The sequence below is a fragment of the Antedon mediterranea genome, chromosome 6, assembly GCF_964355755.1.
Source record: "Antedon mediterranea chromosome 6, ecAntMedi1.1, whole genome shotgun sequence".
Taxonomy (NCBI): Eukaryota; Metazoa; Echinodermata; class Crinoidea; order Comatulida; family Antedonidae; genus Antedon; species Antedon mediterranea.
Window position 1 is genome coordinate 17,776,716 of NC_092675.1, and position 15,110 is coordinate 17,791,825.

Genomic DNA, 15,110 nt, shown 5'->3' on the forward strand with positions numbered 1-15,110 from the left:
AACTTTATTAAAACTGCGAAATGGCCTATCCAAAGTCATTTTTCATGGTTTTAGCCTTAGGGGACAATACATCTTTAACAATTACATCGAACAGGAGCAAAAGTGAAATTATTTAGTCACTGGTAGGATAGGCAAAATTGGCACTCTCCTCGTCTGACCCAGCAAGGAAATGTTTTTCATATCATTTGGTTTGTATTACAGTATCATATAACGTAAATGTCTTATTTTTATAAGGCATTTTTTACTTTATTTTATAACATGATTTGGTCAAATCAACATGAATTTGTGCCTAATCTATTATATTCACAAGCTAGGTAGTAGTGTAGAGTAGGCCTAGTAGTGTAGTGGTCTCCTATTTTTCAAAATTTCTCTGGATCCATCTTATCATCAGGCATTCAGCATGGGTTGAGCTTTAAACTGTTGCATGTTCTCATGCCCACCAGCCAGGCAGGCCCCAAAAACTACCCACTGTGAGGCCACTCACTAGCTAGGCCTAGTTAGGCTAACTAGGCCTAATGCCTAATTATCTAGATAGAGGGCCTACTCTAGTCTATAAACTAGGCCTACCTAGTATAGTAGGCTACTACTAGGGCCTAGGCCTAGTACTATTAGTAGGCCTAGCCTAGTAGGCAGAGAAGAGATGTAGCCTAGGGCCTACCTAGAGGCCTAACCTAGGCCTAGCTTAAGAAGTAATAGAAATGCTGCCTTAGCAGCCTTACTCTAAACAAAAACCTAATCGGCAAAACAGTCTAATTAAATCTACATATTTAAGAGTGCCTGGACCACTATAGTGACATAACCTAGGCCCAGGGCCTATTGATACAAATGAAGATCGGAAACAAAAACTGCACACCACACACACAACACACACACCACCCACCGCCATCCAACGTGACCTCATCATCATTTGTACTTGTACTTCCGGATTTCACTGCAATGATGGCTGCTTGTGAAACTTTTGACCAATCAAATACGTTTACACGCCGGGTTGTTTGGTGGTGGGTTATATCTAAAGCAAACGCGCATAGCAGTAAACTGTCAGAATACGTCGTACAGTATTCTGTATCCATTTTAAAGTAGACCTTCCATAACTATAAAAATACGCATTTAAAAAGTCACCGAGGTTAATGATCTTTGAATGGAAAGTGTCAGTCAAACGTAAATATAATAATACGCTAATTTAAATCCCCAGTTGTTTGTATAATTTTTTATCCAAGAACCTTAGTGAAACCACAAGAAGAAACATATTGTAAAGTTAACACCTTCGCGCTGGTCCCCATTCTTAACAGTATTTACCATGTATATTGTTAAATTTAGCCGATGGCGACGTCATAGGCTGATAAATTGTTATTTTGTTGGTGACTTTGTCTACTGCAAAGAATGAGACAACAGGGTTAAACGTTTAAAGAAACATGCTTTACTGTATGTATGCATATCGACTTCCACTTGAGAATAATGGTGATATATTTCTCTTTTCTCAAATGTTACATCATTATACGATACCGTACACTAAATAGGAGGTCACTACCATTCATTATATATGACTTAACTAAACAGTCCAAACACGTGTTTTAAAACAATAGAACACTGCTTAGGTATCGACATATGAGAAGAGATAATAGCACATTGTAAAAATCTGTCTTCCTTAATTGTTTTCATCTCATTTATTTTGGCAGCTATTATTAATATTATCCAGTAAAAACTTGGTACATAGGCCTACTTCATTGATTAAAGTATTTTAAGATATCTATACAACTTAAATTAAATTACAAATCTCCTGTTTTGCTTCTTAACCTTTTGCCTCTACACTATCGTACGGTGCCAACGAGCGGGTGCTGAAAGCTCAATTATTTCATACTTTAAACAAAACATTTCTCTAAAATTTATTGGGATGTTTTGATCTTAAGAAATGGTGATAGTAATCTAAACAAAATGTCTGATAATTCATTTCCATACAGTTTTAAGAACTTTTTTTGCTTATTTTACAGGATCTAACCTCTGACCCTATCATCCAATAGATTATGTTTAACTTTATAAACATAATAGTTGCATAAATAAACATCACTGAGCAAAGTATTCACATGGAGCATTTAATTTAAACGTAAAATTAAATGTTTATCTTTAATAAATGCTCCATATTGTTAGTGCGAACTCCAATCTAGTTGAATAGGTTTTATCGGTATACTTGTTAAAACATACCTTCTGCCAAGGTTGTAGGCCTACCACAACATTTTATTGGATTGTTATAATAACACTTTAATACATTATTCACAGGTGGACGGACGCGTTCTTGCTTTTGGTCTATCTGTTACCTGTTTTAACACACCCTTGATGTTGCTACCCCGCATACCTTATGACGTAATACATACAAATTACTTAAATTAATTTTAGCCAATTCTGTTGTCAACACCATAGTTGCACTCAGTGAACCATATCATAAATATCAAATCATCACCACCATTTTTTTTACATCATCACCACTTTGTCGTCGCCATCGTCCATCATCGACATAACCAAAACATCATCGTCAGGTTTGCGTCACCGTGTAGGCCTTTGTGATCGTTAAGCCTCTTTTCCACTTGGACGCAACGCAAGGACGTAAGACCTCGTAAGTAATTTGACCAATCACGATGCGATGTGTCATCCGAACTTGCGTTGTGTGTGAGCCAAGCTTTATACTAATTTCCACCATCTTTATCATTGGAATATATTCAATTGCTCCCTCACTAAAGAAAATAAAGAGGTGTCATTGAACCTTTTTTTTTAAGCTTGTACAAGTTTACTATGTAGGTCTTTCATCCCGACTGACTGTGTAATGTTTACTTTAAATCACTTTGTAAACGGTCCCCTAAAGGCAAAACACAGTATGGCAATAGTCTGGAGAAATATATCGTTATCTAACAGTGTCGCAATATAGGGATATGCAAACAAAATAGCTCATAAAACAATTTGTTGGAATTTTTATTTTATTTGTTTGTCTCCATGGATTGCTATAATGTGTCCATTGCTAGACCCTTAGACACAGAGATACTCTAAATCATAAGACCGTGAGATAAAGTTGGCAAATAACATAGCAGGCTTATCAACATAATTAGTAACAAACTTAGGTACATAGTAACCTCCAAACTGTAGTACTGTATACAGCATAGAAGTAATTAATGCCATGGGGATACACGTGTAATTAACTCACCGACGATTTATTTTTAAACATAAAGTTGCCAAAACTTATATGTAGATCTACAGAATATTACAAGTCGCCATTTTGGTACTTTATTGAAATGCTTGAGAACCCCTGAATCTCTCCAAGAAATTACAGACCGAGAATGTTCAGACTCTTAAGAAATATCATGTAAACATGAAAAAAAATTCACTTATCCACTCATTCGACAAACATAATTATAACATAAAATGGTTAATGTCACGCTGTAGATTTAGTCTAATAATAAAAATGTAGAGTGTTGCTTTCTGAAACCAACCCTTGTGACTTGGAACCAAGAATAAAAACCACTTGTCTGAATCGCAACGTGTATTTCAATAATCCATGACGGTTGACTACAAACAATCCTCAAAAGACAGAAGACATTAAACTTTGTTTTACCTTTATGGTGACGAGAAGTCTATTGTATATAATGTATTAAATAAGTAAACATAAATATTACTATCTAGTTAATTCGAATGGGAATTTTGGTCCGGAATTCTGGTTTTGGATAACACCAATCCGTCAGGAACTCATTGATATTTGATCATTGCATTTATAATAGGTTAAACAGTGCAGACGTCAATAAACAAAATACATTAGCCCTATTAAAAATTTAAAATAGGCATAACCTTTATTGAAGTAGGCCTACTATAAACGAAGAAAACAGAAAAAAGAACACTATAACGTGACATGGAACGCAAAAATTGTAAAAATAACACCCAATGTGATTTGCTTTGTACTACTCTGGTGTAACGTCACGTCATTCACAAACTATTATGAACACGTTAACCTTTTATGCTGACATTTACAAGTTACGTATTTATTGTCCTAATATAACAACTTCACTGCTTGGTATTCATCTTTACTTGTTTTACCAAGTAAGCACGTTCGATGGACATTTTATTTGCCCAAGCCAACATCAAATCATGACATGTCTTGTCATAAAGGCCTTCTAATTGACTGGTGATGTAAGTGAAGCAGAGGCTAACAGGTCATGCATTAAGCGGCTCATAACTTTAGTATAGTATGCATTATCCTATATAAACAGTTTTAGCGCATGTAAAATAAACGCAGTACATCAGTACAATTATTATAAGTTATAACAACAATCAGAAAAATCGCCGAAATATGAACATAAGAGAAAAAGAAAAAAATTGGCGATATTAATGAATTCAGGATACTCACACATTTGATTATTGTTCGTTTCAGCTTGAACTTGAAGTTCAATATACTTTTCTAAGAACACAGTACCACATTCCAACTAGATGTTGGCAATAAAATATTGCTTATTAGGCTTCTACCCGCAAACTTTACTCCCGAGAGAAGGTCATAAAATGCGGTCTATCTTATGTAGTTATGGTTGACCCGAGAGAGCCGGTTCGAGTTTACCTATTCCCGCTGTCTTTATAATATAAACTTGTTTAATTGAAAACAAATTTGGTTCTCTCAACAAGGCACATTTCACAGTTAATCGGTTTTGCAAACAAAGTCATGGTGTTGGAATCTATATATCTTAAAAATGTAAGATTGTCGGTATTAACTGATATAGAAATTATGTGCCATGTAAAGTACCGGTAGACTTTCTCCTCCACATCCACAGTATCAGAAACAAAGGTTTTCAACAAAAAGAATAACTTTTGGGGTTGGTACTCCACATAGGTCTACAATGAAGCTTCACCATCACCATGGCCGGCAGGTACACCCAGGTCATCTTGACAGAGACTCTGTTATTTCGAAAATATTTCTTAAGTGGACTTAACAGCCTCCATAAGCTTTGTTGTATTGATGATTTTGTTTATGATACAATATTTGTGTTTGATTGAGTATTACTATGAATTGATTTAATGGTAGTATTTCATAAGAAATAATATTTCAATCATCTGGTGGTGTACTGCAATATTTACAGAATAAATTTATTTTGTCTGGGAGTAAAATCGGGGGGTTTTCTTCTCACGTATGTTATTGACGCTTTGGGAATAACTGTTGAAATTAGCTAGAAGTTTAAGTAAACTGTTTGCACACTTTTCAACAAATGCCTTCTGTTCCAGACCACAGCAGAGGTGCCGATTTACGCGTCTTCCTGGCCTGGGGAATAAAACGCTGTCGGCACATCATTCGAATGAACTATTAGCAGATAGAGTGTTGGCTAATTGTTCAATACAGGGTGAAGGTAAATTAAATAGGCTCTTAGAAAAACATACTTATGAACACAATTAAGGACAAACTTAAGATGAAAATTGCGTCAATAAAATGAAGTTGGTTGAAAAAAAAACTTGGAGCTGAAATCTCTAAAAATAACTGAGTCATGTGATAAATTGTTCTATAAAAATGTGAGAGTTGTATAATATTTGACTACATGAGCAGGGGTTAAGACAGGACCACAATGCAAAACAGGTTTTTCTTGACCTGTATGCTAATCCTGGATAAAGATGTTGTTGGATAAAATGAGCCAAAATTGAGAATTAAAGAATTCAAGCAGTGTGGAATGTTGTTTCCGTTCTACCATTTTAACTTTTATAAAAGTTCATCACTGCATAAATAAATAATTAAATACAAAACAAGATTCCATTTTGAAACATGCTCCCTCTTATAAGTTACGTCAATGCAAAGGTTATTTACCTAGGAATGTTTTAAAGCACTTCTCAGACCTTCTGGCACTATATCGTAAGAAGCTGATAAAACTACGCCATACTGAACTAGAGATTCAAACCATTAGCCCATAATGGCAAACGAGTTTACACAGTAAAGATTCGGTATGCATACAAACATCAGCATAAAAAAACTAGTAAGTTGACTCTAAGTAGAAAACCTAGTTATAATCAATGGACAATTCGTTAATTACTACATAATTGTAAACATGTCCTGTAGAAAGAAAATCATAAACAAAGAAGTAAATTTGCGAATGACAGAAAATGATACTTGTATTATTGTTGGGGAAAACTAAGTTTTAATTTTGTGCGGCATTCATTGTCCATATACGTTGATTGTGACATAACTAAACCAAAGGTACAGTACTGTATTGTACAAATACTAGGGAGCATTATTTATAGTCGCGCTTATAACATTACAATTATAATCCAAGGCTAATTAATTGGACCAATTATCACAAGTGCCTTTTAAAGTTGACATTGAATCTTTGATAAACCGATAGAAATAAGCAATATAACTAGAAAGTAATAAACAATGCATCACATGTCAAACAGCGGAGTTCTTCCAAGCATACACCATGGCTATTGAAATTTAAGACGGGAATTTCAACCTCTTTACTAGTAAGACCCTCTTTCACGCCTCCATATTCATAAATACCTGGATGAATAAACTAGATGCCTCGATTAACAAAGTATGCCTATTGTTTAATTACATCAATATCCCTAAAATTCATAATTGAAACTAATAATGAAGGCATTTTTTGACGGTAATTGCCTTCCATAAATCAGCAAAGAAATTAAATCCTAGTGATTATATAATATCTTTGGTATGAATACTCGATGTAATGTAAGCCTCTACACATACATTTTATACCATACATTCTGTTTTAAACTAATTGTAGAATCCAATTAAAATAATTGGATGAGTTCAACAAGCTACTAAATTTCAAACTTTTACAGGCTGCAATCAACATTCTCAGGAAGATTTTAATGATGTGGTTATTCATAGTTGCCAGGCTCCCTGGTTGTACACGGCGGTGGTAAACGATTCGCGGGTACACTAACAAATCCGTTTACCCATCACATTATTAAAAGCAATGGTGAATCTGATCAGTTTAAATTAAACAAATCGGACACTCATTTAGACATATCAGTGTTTCTAACGTATTTGATACCGCTATAGCTTATGCTGACTAATTGTTGCCAACTATTCCCAATTGCAAAATGTTTACAATACAAATGCACATTTAGGCCTACACATATCATGCTGTGGTCATCTATTTACGCCTCTCGTCTTGCATGACGCTTTCCATTATTTTATGTCCTGGAATTTCTATGTCTTTTTCCTTTTTCATGTCTTAAACTACAGTACCGAAAGAAATCTGCAGACACATTTTGACCTAAGTACACTTTCAACATAGTGTGACATGGCCTTTTATATAAAAATATCCTTTCAAAACAATTACTATCATTAACTCTACAACTGTAATTATAAACCACTTATTAAGTGTCTCAGACACACAAATTACGTTGCAGATCAAGAAAAGCACAAGAGACGCTTCTTCCATGGGAAAGTGGATTATCCTTGTCACCAACATTAATATTAAACAAATCCCTTGTACGAACAGCATATTTACGAGTTTAGATAATCCCCTAGAGGAAAGGCATAAAAAGATCAAACATTTTACACTAGTTGGGGCGATGACCTTCATGTGACTGCTTAGGGTCGTTTTCCTTCTCCGTCACGGTGGACGATATTTTCCGTATATCGTATCGTAAGAGTAACTTATTACAGCTCAATGCAAGTTTCTGTCTGGAAACCATGAATGTAGCATCCTTATCTGAATCCTTCGATTATTACCGTTATGAGAATCCAGAAATTGATCATTTTATTTACATTAGGCCAATATAATGATGTAAATTTTAGATGGTGTAGGATAAATTAAAATCATGTTTATAATTATACTGTACAGTATAACATTTTAACATAAAATCTAATGACAAAGCAGAACAAAAAAATACATATAAGTAATATAATTTTCACCGTGGAAAAAAATAAATATAACACGGGAGGTATAATAATACCTCCCTGATATAACAGCTTATCAAACTCCATCTTATACATTTTATGTCATCTGCCAAAGGACATTACTGCGGCACTTTTAAATTGTTCTCAGGAGAATCGTGACGATTTTCGTAAAGACTTTACCCGCCTCCTAGCCACCTTTCTTCATCCTAATCTCTGATGCAATACAATACTAACTACAATATAATACACACGTATCTTTAAATGACATCCATCTGTTGAAAATAATTCCAGTTATCATTAGATACTTTTCTGTATTAAGAAAATATCAGACAACATAAGAAGCACGTTTCCGAGTAAAAATCCATCAACACGTACCGTACCAAATGTTGTTTGAAATAAACAGGATCATACACACAGTCATATAAGAAGTGTATAACATCGACATTAGTATAATAAGTATTATCTCCAAACAGAATTGTATGATATATAAAATAATAAACAACGTACAAGTCTGATGAGAATAAAGACACGAAGCCATAAATGTTCAATACTAATTATGTTATCATTGCGATTAATGTTGTTAATTGCAGGACACGGTGAGTACTGGTTCATTTTATGATCCATCATCATTCATGATACTGTACTAGGTTATAATATATTACGGAATCTTCCTATGATACTTGGGAAATCCAGATATGTATATTTTTACCGCCCGGTGATATACTGAAATTTAATTAATTCATTTGAAACGATAAAAATGAGGAGATCTGTGAGAATGAGAAAAAGTCACCACAACTGAGATTCGAACCCGGAACCTTCTGCTTGATACGCAAATGTCCTAACCATTAGACCACACCACCACTTTAATGGTATAGTGTTAATTGTATCAATGTTCACTATAATAGTGTTACTCGTTGTATACCAGTGTTTTCTTGATCGAAAACTTTAAATCTAATCGATACCAAATAAGTAACAATACCAATTATCATCGATATCAAGGGTACAGTACGAACATACTGAAATTGCAGTTATATGATTACAATTGATAACAGTAGGCCTACTACCGACGACATCCTCGGCCATCTTACGCGTCACAATCATAATCATCACCTATTGTGATAATCATTATCATTACTAATCATTCATATCACTAATACTAACAGCAACCCAATCCTTTAACTTCCTTTCATATAGAGTTTGTTTAGATTAAGCGAAGAATCAGACCTCCGGGGTACTTCAAAATAAACATGAGTAATGTTTTAACAATTGTAATATATTTTCAATATTTACATCGAAAGAGCGACTCTTTTTGGATATAGATTCTAAGCGATAAGAGTCGCTTGTTAAACCACTTCAAACTAGGTTATCAGAACCACTTGAGATTGTGTTTAGAAAATCTTCGATGAAAATAGACTTCTTGAAGTTGATGTGGATTTAACATCGTGGGTTTGATGGGTGGTCGGTATCCAGGGGAAGAACATGAAAACGAACTTTACATTATGCCATTGATCATCTTTCATACATTTACTTTCTTGTAAATTTTACTTTAAATTATTTACAAACGGGAGGAGAGAGAGAGAGAGAGAGAGAGAGCTGTAAATAAAACTACGAGAAAAAAAAACATTTGTACGCGTATGTGCGCATCAAGTTTTGCACACATCACGATGTCATTGACGTTTATAGGAATTAAGAGGGCTGACATAAATCGTTTAGGCATCTTTTGTTCTATAATTTTCAATTGTAGAGTATTATAATATCAATCATCTGAGGCCTTTTATAAACGACTTTTAATCATTGTATTGACAAGGTACAATACCGGTAAACTTTTAACTCTATTGCGGGTGCAGACAGTTTATTTCACGCTGATTCTGGTATGGCCCCGACCCGAACTATAATCGATTTGACATTCACTGGGTGTACCTTTTCAAATAAATTGAATAAATTCATCCACTAATAATTTTCTGCGTCAAGAGAGAGATAATTCTCTCGGTACATAATAGGAAAACGTATGCCTACTCTATGCGGTCATTGAACTTCCTTTTTTTTAAATCACAAATTGTCACAATGCGCTTTCAAACATTGATTATAGTCGAGAGCATGCTGCGTGTTGCGCGAGCAGTCAACTTTGTCCGATAAATTGCGTACTAATTGACGTATATCTCAGAGGAGCGGATGCATTGCCTGCGAAACACGTATTAACACCGGCTATTGACAATTTGTCCTGTTTCTGCTGCAAGAAATGTGGTCAATTTATTCATCATGGTTATTTTCGCAGCAGAAACAGAACTATTAAGTACAAATATGTACTTTATCGTATCTCATCCACGTCCGATAACAAACATCCTTCTTTTCAGATAATATGATATTAGACAATGAAGCAATTAAATAACCCACAAAAGGTAGAAAATTAACACCTAATTGCCCCATTGCCGGAAACGAGATCAAATCCAACTATAAATCACATTTCAAAAACAAGTAAAGTGAAAGGTCCAGCGAAAAACATGTTGCTATGATGATGTCGAGAGTCCTATATCCAAATAAACATTATCTCTACAAAAGACTGTCTTCCTGTCTACCCTGTTATGTCAACAGTTGCGGAACTAATTTTCCACAATATTAAAAGGTAATTAACAATGATAGGCCTAATAGCGAGATAATTGGGGAGGGGGTAATTGGGTGTCATCGAAGAAGTACGGTACGATAGTACTACTAAATGATTTTCCGAAATGCTCCTGGTAATAGGTGACCCGGGGATATGGAGGAAACATCCAAAACACACCAATAATTGTCATGTTAGATTTGTATAGGCCTACGGGTATCTCTGCCAAACAAATCCAGTTGGTGTTTAAATAAAGTGCATAGTCCATCTACTTTCTTATAAGGGGAGGAGGAGCGGTGTAGGCCTAATTGATAGAAAATATCCAATTTAAGTTAGCCATATATACATTATTATTGGCGTGAATATCGACACATTTTTACATAATTAATAAAAAAAAAACAACTGAAAAAATGTAATATCTTTTTACAACCATTTTGATTTATAGTCTGGCGAATATATCGAATAACAAAAACCGGTAAAACGATTGATTGCCATTTAATGGTTAAGAAGTCGATGACCGGGTTTGATGTACAGTACTGTTTCTCTGCTATAGAAATGTCGTGTTGCATCATATAAATACTAATAATAATAAATATAGTAATTGTTTATTATTCGTTAATTAATTAATAGCAGGTCTCTTACATACGTATGTCCTAATTAATTTCCAGTAGGCCTATTGTAAATTTAATTGAAAAACAAAAAGCATAATGCTTGTAAATATATTTTCTTTTTGTGATAGACGACTATTTTATTGCAAAGTTTGCCGTTCATATTGACCGATATTATTAAAGTCTTGTTGCATTATAATTATGACAGACATACATGAAATAGGCCTATACTTGAAACAACCGGGGAAAAACATAAGTCAATATTCAACATCGTTTTAGTGCCTAATTACATTACAAATATGATATTATAGGAGAAGTACAACATAACAGCCTTAAAAAGAACTTAATTTAAACAGTAGGCTATATTACGATGATAAACTTAAGTAGGCCCACAGTACAGTTTACTTACCAATTGTAAATATTGAACACACTGGTAAAAATCCGAGTATTCGTGACATGATTTCTTTTTAGGTGAGACTCCAGGATTTGAAACACTAAAATCGGTTGGAATTGGCAGCAACCTGGACACTTGCTCTGTCGGTCTACATCCCTAAAATTGTAAAATAAGTAACAAAAGATATATGGACTCTTCCATTTTCTTATCTTAAGTTTATGGCATCGGCGATGTCTAAGAAAGAGGAGGATATGATGGCGCTGTGTAAATTTATGGCTTATAATAATTAGAGATTTGAAACATGTTAAAGACATTAAATAAAAGATGTCTCTGTATTTTAGTAGTATAATGTACTTACATTCGTAATAAAACGTACCATTTATTTGAAAACTACATCTAGGAGATTAATAAACAAGGATTTTGCAGCAAAACAAAAAAGCTATTTGTGAAATTATTAATGAACCGATTTTCTTGAATTTCAAAAGGTATGTTCTGTAAGTATATAGGCCTACGATTTACACTGAAAAACCTCAGAATAATAACTTGAACATTGTAGATGCTAACAAACGAACATACAAAGCAATTACTATACTTGGAAAAATTATATTTTACCAAGTAATTGTTATCTATTACTGTATTATTGCAATTAATGATGATTCAAGATCCAATTTATTTTGTCCAAATATTAAAATTGAAAATATACATTTCATTTCAAAATACATATGAATAAAACAAAATGATGATGATGATTGCACAAAACTGTATGTATAAGATGAATGGTTATAAACAGAATGATCATGGTGACACTTGACGCTGATGCGATACGTTTGTGCGGTACGAGGCTAAAGCTTGGTTCCTTTGAAGTAATAGGATAAATTTCTAGTCTTCAGTTCTTGTGTTGCCTTTACATATAACTTGTACCCGGGGGGTCACTTGTTTTAAAGAAGTACCACCAAAATGATTTCAACAAGGTCTCGATGGATTGTGATAAGTGACACAAACTACTGTTGGGCCAGAGAAAGAGATATTTTATATCTATTATCATAATTTATTATTATAATTAATGTTCTATAATATTTGTTCCTAAATTTTTGACTTTATAATGTGACTGTTCTTTAAATTGAGGGCGCTAAATATAACATTTACGAGATCAAGGGCGAAAAAAAAAGTTAAGGTGTGCTCTCCCTGCCTCAGTAAAGGCCCTGCCACAGCCTTGCAGTCGTTTCTACGACATCAGAATCATTGATGTTACCGTCTCATGATGTGGTGGAAAGGGGGATACACAATTATTAGCAGAAGACCCTATTAATTATTATGCCATTGTGATAGGCCTTGAGGTGTTCCCAAATAATAATTCAATCTTTTTTTTTTTTTTTAATAATTCTTTTTTGGGGGATTTCTACGGATAGAAATACTTGATTAAAATTACTTATGGCTTACGGTACATCATTGTAAATGAAATAAATAATTAATGTTTCGACATATTGAGAGTTTATTAAAGAAAATGCATTTGTAGCAATATATTACATGTAAGAATGTTTCCTTTATCCAATTTTAAAATACAACTTTAACAAAACTACTATTGGTGTATTACTTAATTTAAACAAAACATTATTAAGTAATACAAGAAGACAATTACATTTACAATAATAAAATAGCACCAATTATACAATAAATTAATCATTAGATGATTTGATAACATAATTTGCAGTTTGCAGTTGTTCTGCTGTAACATTTCGTTCCTACATCGAGTTAAACTCATTATATTTAATGGTAGATCTATTCTTATTAGTGATGTGTCGTTTTTTAGATACAATATTCCTATTACCGGCGTAAAAATAACGACTACAGTACAGATCGTCTTTCATGTTTACGTTGTTGCGTTATCGTTCTGTTGTATAAAGTGGTCGAGGTATCTTGCTTAACATATAGATCGGTCGTCTTGGGTCAGCTGAAAAGGTAAACAAATAATGAATAAATAAATCATAAAATGTATCATGTAAAAAACAATTGTCGTTTTTCAACAACGTAATGACGTCAATATTATTAATTGATGGTCATTAGTAATGTAAAATGTTATTCTAAAATAATGTACTGTGATCATTGTTAGGTTATTGTGATTTAGACACATCGTTTCTCATGCTATTGCATACAAATTGATTAATTTGTGCTTTAAATAAATATAAATCAGAGTATGAAATCAGTAACAACACTAACGAAAATGAATATCAGAATAAGAAGAAATAGAAAAAAAATATTGATTTACTCACCGTTACTTTGTACCTTCTTAAATCTTCCATTTGTTGCGTCAAATTCATAAGTAAGTTCAGCCATACTTTTCAGAAACATCGTACGATCAGTTATATGAGGGGACATATGTACTTTACTTCGGAATAGAAAATATTCTGGTTGCTTTCTGGTGTGCATCTTGAAGTTAGCAGGCATGAAATGAGGGTTGTAGCTGCGTAAGACAGGTGAACATGATCCATCTGGTGAGCTGACTGGTGAATCTCTCGAATAATCTGGAGTTGGTGAGAAGCTTGAAGGCGGCGGCGAGCTCTTGTATTTCTTTAGGCCTAAGCTCAAATCAAGTGGTTCATTGTCCAAAGATTTTCGCTTACGGTTATTTACCAAATTAGAAAGATCCATTGCATACGAATTTGTATGTGCTTGATCCATCACAGGCATGTAGTTTGGTAGAGGCATCGGTTTTGGATAAATCACTTGATATTGTGAGCTTGTAATTGGCGATCGCTTAATTTTAAGTTGATTTGTTTCGCCAATTTTCTGCATATATTGTTCATAACGTACTTCCAAGTCTCTCGCTGTCCTTGATAATTTACAATGGTTACAGTCTTCGTTCATAACCCAAAAATTATCTTTTCCAAACGGTCTATCAGGACGACGTAGAACTTTCTTAAAGCATTCGTTGACACTCAATGTATGACGTACACTGTTCTTCCATCCGACGTAACCACCACGAAGACAAGGAAAAACTTTTGGTAAACAACTCACAATCTCCTGCAAAGTCAGCATAGTTTCAGAATGCAATTCAATCACATAGGAAATCATCTCGACGTAGGAAAATGGAGACTTAACATGGCGCATGTAGTCTGGTCGTGGACGTGTTCTCTTGTTTATCTTCGGTGTCACGGTTGGTGAGTCTAAGGACTCTACGTCTAGAATTGGCTCAATATCTTCAATAATAATAATATCAGGTTCTTCAGCAACAGTTGTATCAGGAGAAGGAATCATAGTAGAATTACACAATACTTCTGCCATACTTTAATATGTTCAACTTAATATGCCGAGAGAATTAACGATTGGAATGATTACTCTTCGAACTTGTCAATGAAGACATTTAAGTTAAACGTTGCTTATAAACACCGCGCATGGCTCTCACCTGTTCATGCTGTAACCTAATTGGTCAATTCTCTGAAATTCCTTGATCAACTCTAAAACAAAAGCCTTTGTTGAAACGTTACAGATACAAAAGCCTACTTTCACTGCGTGTGTTAACCAGATATGACTGTATCCTATTGTTATCCTTTAATTGCAGGGCGTTGATAAAAACATTTTCTTTCACACTTTTATTGTTAAGAAACAACTCGTTTTATCAGCCCAATAAAAAGA

At 34.0% G+C, this 15,110-nt stretch overlaps 3 protein-coding genes across 3 annotated transcripts in view; 1 reads left to right on the top strand and 2 right to left on the bottom strand.

The window, feature by feature from the left end:
- The window catches only part of LOC140052668 (low-density lipoprotein receptor-related protein 5-like), a 54,807-nt gene extending 43,214 nt beyond the window's left edge, over positions 1 to 11,593 (bottom strand). The window contains exon 1 of the mRNA XM_072098339.1: positions 11,493 to 11,593. Within this exon, the coding sequence (XP_071954440.1) occupies positions 11,493 to 11,541 (49 nt within the window). The 5' untranslated portion in view covers positions 11,542 to 11,593. The remainder of the gene's footprint in view (positions 1 to 11,492) is intronic.
- LOC140052670 (heterogeneous nuclear ribonucleoprotein A/B-like) overlaps positions 1 to 15,110 on the top strand; it is a 279,728-nt gene that overhangs the window by 77,929 nt on the left and 186,689 nt on the right. The window lies entirely within an intron of this gene.
- Positions 13,198 to 14,759, bottom strand: LOC140052448 (uncharacterized). Its single transcript, XM_072098060.1, has 2 exons — positions 13,748 to 14,759; positions 13,198 to 13,428 (listed from the first exon to the last, which is right to left on the bottom strand). The coding sequence occupies exons 1-2, from the start codon at positions 14,757 to 14,759 to the stop codon at positions 13,361 to 13,363; spliced, it is 1,080 nt and encodes a 359-aa protein (XP_071954161.1). The 3' UTR covers positions 13,198 to 13,360.